The sequence below is a fragment of the Octopus bimaculoides genome, chromosome 2 (genome assembly GCF_001194135.2).
Source record: "Octopus bimaculoides isolate UCB-OBI-ISO-001 chromosome 2, ASM119413v2, whole genome shotgun sequence".
In the NCBI taxonomy this organism is placed as follows: domain Eukaryota; kingdom Metazoa; phylum Mollusca; class Cephalopoda; order Octopoda; family Octopodidae; genus Octopus; species Octopus bimaculoides.
The window spans coordinates 140566308-140571858 of record NC_068982.1 but is presented as its reverse complement, the minus strand read 5'-3'; the positions used below and the strand labels follow the sequence as shown (position 1 = coordinate 140571858).

Genomic DNA, 5551 nt, shown 5'->3' with positions numbered 1-5551 from the left:
ATATGTATGTGTGTGTGTATATATAGCAATCCCACTTAATAGGGACTTTTAAAATGCACAGTAATGCTTATATTTATAAAGCGTACGTATATTCTCGTATAAACATCACTGAGCGCTGATGTGTTCCTTTGTGCGTTGCATAATCATTACGAAATTTACACAAGTTCCCTTTCATCTTACACTGTCATTTGTCCCATGATTTGTGCTCCCTCTTAATCCTCAGCCATATTTGTTCCTGTGAGCGTTTGTTGTGCAAGTGTGCACTTTCTAGGCGATACAACGTATTTCTCAGTTACAAGTCTTTCAACGCAAAAGAGGTTCATCTATTAATCCAATACATGCAGCAGCTTTTCTGTGCATTAGATTAACATATAATGTTAGAATTTATGTTTTCAAGGAATGAAGCTCTAGCGTGTACCTATCTGAGTTATGCTGACGATGCAACAATAATTTCTGCTGAATCACAATTCTTTCCATTTTGAGTATTATAGGTGAGGTTATATAAAAGACAACGTTTATATATATTCTTTCACTCGCCAACACTTGCTTTTTTCTCACTCTATTCAAGAGAGAGCACACAGACGGAGAGAAGGATGGACGTTTATTAACCTGATAGGCAGGATGAAATATCGTAAGATTTGGTCACGAAGACGAATACATATTTGTCGAGATTTTTTTAACAAAATATTTATTCTTTCCGTAAACAATGAAAAAAATATTGTTTCTACGAGCAACAAAATATCCATCGAGTTTCAAAATAATTGTTCTTTCATTAGTGTAACTTTAGCAGCAGCCAAAATTTGTTTAGCTTGTGCTGATTTTGTTGTGGCCCTTTGTTCGTTGTTAAAAGCAGTTATCTTTGCTCAGCTGTCTGCTTTTCATTCATGTCTGTCTGTCCTGTCGTCCGTGCTGCCACTTTTTTTCTAAGTAGCGAAGGTGCGCTGAATTTGTAGTGATAGTTAGGCTCAGAAAGAAGCGTACAAAGTGTCTCTCTTGTATTTGCTTATCATTCTTTTATTAAGTTGCGTTTCCCTTATTCCTACCTCCGTTAACTAATTATCTACATTTGAAAATGAAAATAACTCATTAAATAACGCTTTACATAATATTTTCTTATAGGTCTTGCCAAGGCAAAGACTGGTTTGCAAACCGCAGGCATGATCATAGGCGAAGCAAGAGCAATGTGGTCCCGTAACTCCGCAAATGACATCGTTGCGACAAAACAGATTCCCTACCACTGCACTTTGGCTGCCAGTTATGGTAACCTTACATCTGATGTAATCAAGGCAATGGACCAAGAGTTGCAAGTCAGTTGAAATTAATGCAATACTTTTGTTGTCTAATTTTCTTTATACATAAGGCGGGGAGCTGGCAGAAACGTTAGCACGCCAGGGGAAATGCTTAGCAGTATTTCGTCTGTCTTTACGTTCTGAGTTCAAATTCCGCCGAAGTCGAATTTGCCTTTCATCTATTCGGAGTTGATGAATTAAGTACCACTTGCGTGCTGGGGTCGATCTAATCGGCTGGCCCCCTCACCAAAAATTTCCGATCTTGTGCCTAGAGTAGAAAATAACTTTCTACATACATACACACACACACATACACACACACAAACATATATGTATATATATATATATATATATACATACACATATATACGTATATACATACACACATACATATTTACATATATACACATACACTAATTTGGTTTCGGATAGAATATGTTCACCAAGACTATCTGTATATATTGTGAGTTATATACTATATGCTTTATCCAATGAGAAGCCGTCGCTGATCTCAAAAAAACAAAAGGAAAAACAATCTCTGAGCGAGAGGTAAACAGCAGTGGCACGACATTGTGAAGTATATTTGTCGGCTAAATCTGACTGACCTATTGCGGACGATCAGAGATTTCTTATTACCCATATATAGTTTAATAAAATTGATGAAACCAAATATTTTGAAAAAGAAATACCTATAACTATGGAAATTCTGTGTGTGTGTGTGTGTGTATGTGTGTGTGTGTATGTGTGTGGTGTGCGCATGTGTGCGAATGTGTTTCTCTGTGTAAATGTTTTACAATGGAAACGTTATGCATCTGCTAGACACTGCTTTCATCTAATAATTATTTAACAGTTCTAAAATAACATTATGACTAACCACACTATTAACTGATATTTCCGGTTTTTCTTAGATCATGATCGCCGGAACCAACAAACTGATGAGAAAAATGAGAGAAAATAACAAAGACGGAAATATCACATTCAATGAATATGTCGCCACAATGAAACAAAACCAATTCGTCACTTCAGATGATACCGAAGATGTTGTCCGCAGTAGCGCCAAAAGTTTCGGACAGTTCCGATTGGCTCAAAATTCCGTTGATCAAGAAATAGTAAGTCAGCTCTTCTATTCTTCTTAGATTGTCCACGAAATATAAACTTTGATACACATTATATCAAAATGTTCCAACCAAATAATAATTATTATAACTGGTTCTATTGAAGTAACAATATAAATTTAGTTTTGTGTAGATTTGTTCTTCTGTATCATTTATGGCTATCATAAATGTCTCAATCATTAACTGGAATACAAGTTTCAACACATATCTATATTATAAATATGATAAGCTTTTGAATATGTTCACCATCATCTCATATACATATCTACATATATATGTACAACCATATATAATAATAATAATAATAATAATAATAATAATAATAGTGCCATTGTCATCAAGTGAACGATATTTCGACATCTCTTTTTTTCTTCACCTTGGTTCCGAGGTCGACTTGCCTTTCATCCTTTCGGGGTCGATAAATTAAGTACCACCTGCGTACTGGTGTCGATCTAATCGGCTGGTCTTCTACCCCGAAATATCGGGCCTTGTGTCTAGAGTAGAAAAGAATAATTTCTTTATTTAGTATTACTTTGACAAGAAGCGAATTTATTTTCCACTGTTGGAGAAGTCTCTTATCTAGAAATAATAGTTTGAATATTGTTGGCATGTGAAATCAAAATATCTCTTTTTGGGTACAGATCTAAAATAGTAACTGATGGGATGCGATCTCAGAAATGTAGCTATGTACCCGCTAATGCTTTGTGTGATGTCATATATTGTCTAGCCAAGGTGACAAGCTGGCAGAAACGTTAGCATGCCGGGTGAAATGCTTAGTGGTATTTCGTCTGTCTTTACGTTCAGAGTTCAAATTCCACCGAGGTCGACTTTACATTTCATCCTTTTGAGGGCGATGAATTAAGTTGCGTACTCAGTTCGGTGTAATTGACTAGCCCTACCCCAAGATTTCGGGACTTGTGTCTAGAGTAGAAAAGAATATATTACCTAGCCAAAATTTTAGCAACAAAAATCACGTATTCATGTATGCTCAACTATATTCTATAATGCCTTATTGAGTATAGAAGGAGGCAAAACTTCAGGACTATTTAATAACAATATAATGTACAGAGAGGTAATTAGGGTTGATGCCTAACGCGTATCCATTAGAAACTTTAGAAATTAATTTGCAGTTTATTTTTCATTGCTTTAAATTTGTAAATTATGTCACTCGGAACGCCAAATCGAGTTAAGTGCTAATAATTTGGTATATATTGTTGTCAATTCCGTCTCTCATTTCTTCTCTAAGGTTGATGCAGTAGCTGAATGGTTTGCAAATGATCTCATCAAAGACGCCGATATTTTGGCTGCCACCAGAATTGATATCGTTGATTTTGGAAACATTGTGGGTCTCACCGGTGCAACTGTTGACAATTTGGAATCACTTATCATTAAAAACGATTATGCGGAACGTAGTGTTGTCGATGTAGGAGTCATCCGATACCCTGATCCAGAACATCCTTTCTTCAAGGTAAGTTTCATATCTTCATTATGTAGAATTCGACGAAAATAATATTTTATTTTCATGTAACAAACGCCAACTATATGGACCCGTTCTTTGACCAACTTAATTCACTTTAAAACTATATATTTCATGAATATTTAACGTGATGATATTTCTTGTTTTCAATCTTTAATGGTCGACAGCAAATGTCATAAGTATATTTACGATGATCTTCGAGAATAATGCTCCTAAACACTATATCATTTAGTCTCGGAAAAAGTTAGTTTGGATTCGTAAACATGTTTAATACTTATTACTGATTACTAGTAAAAGTTAGAAAAAACAGTTTATAAAGAAGAACCGAGCTCTTTACACTGCTATTGCCAATTCTAGACGCGATGAGAAAGCAATAACACTAACAGAATATCTTGCAATAATAGCAGATATTAAAAGCCAAAAATATAATTCCTATTTTTAATTCGCTTCAGCTCTTCCGTATCCAGTTGTTCGCCTACAGGAGAAGCAACCGTGTATTATTTGTTCAAAAAGATGCCAGTGGAATCCGAGGATTGTATGAATCAAAGGTCTTCAGACCCAATCCAACTGTATTGAACAGATTGAGAGCCGATGTTAAAGAAAAGGCTATGAAAGCCGCCCAAGAAATGTTTGAACCTGAAAGTTTCTTTTAAATTATTGTGTATACTCTTTATTGTTGGTCATCGATTGAAATAAAGGAATTGTAAACTATTATTTCGAGTTCATATTTTGTTTAATTTTTCGAATATATAATCAGGTCATCGTGTTTCATTTCACTTGGTCGTAATTAATTTGAAGGTCTCCCAACCAACAATAGACTACCATATTTGATGGCGTAATAGATACATAGGCATATTTGATGCACCTCACTCTCAGCAGCATATATTCAAGGAAAAAGGGATTTAGTTCATTGAAACATGTAATATTGGCACAACATCGTATATCGAATCCGTTGTGATTTTGGGACATGGGGGGCGGTTATATGCCACCAAATGCAGTAGTTATATGCGTATAAGGATTGTGAAATGACAGCTATGGAAAAGAATTTTACAGTTGTGAAGAATGAGCTTTACGTGAGATAGTTCATTCAGTATATGAATTAAAAAGGAAACCAAGTTACGGGTAACGTGAGAATGAGTGGAAAAAATACATTACAGATTTACATGGTAAAGTTCCAAGTTGAACTTTTCAAAAGTTATATAAAGAATGATATATGAGATGTGAGAAAAATGTCATTGACATTACCGGGATGTAAATTTATTAAGGTCAGCAAAACATATTTTTGATTTTCGTATTTGAAAATTCTTCAACGCATTTTATAATAAAGACATATACAATTCGCAGCAAAACATTTTTGTCAACGTATCATTAAAAATAGAGATTTAAATACACATTTTGCAAGAGAAAATAGCATTTGGCTATCTGCTCGTAACCAGTTAGTTCAGTGAATAGAAGTATTACAATCCTGATTAGGGAATCATTTGTCACTGTACTATTCATTGTTTTGAATATTTTGTTGACCGCGTAAACTGAAATCTTTAGACACTTAAAACTTCACATCAAACAATTTACTGTACAAATTACCTCTGATCAAAGCACTTCAATTTGTTTCCAATGCCATTCTTCCTCGCCATTTCATGCGTCCTCTATAAAGGAAAATATATTAATAA

General features: G+C 34.7%; 1 protein-coding gene across 1 annotated transcript; it reads left to right on the top strand.

The window, feature by feature from the left end:
* Nucleotides 1–1122: 1122 nt before the first annotated feature.
* Nucleotides 1123–4595, top strand: LOC106875770 (uncharacterized). Its single transcript, XM_014924031.1, has 4 exons — nt 1123–1307; nt 2198–2398; nt 3651–3872; nt 4334–4595. Exons 1-4 carry the CDS (start codon nt 1158–1160, stop codon nt 4532–4534), a joined length of 774 nt encoding a protein of 257 aa, XP_014779517.1. The 5' UTR covers nt 1123–1157; the 3' UTR covers nt 4535–4595.
* Nucleotides 4596–5551: the final 956 nt, after the last annotated feature.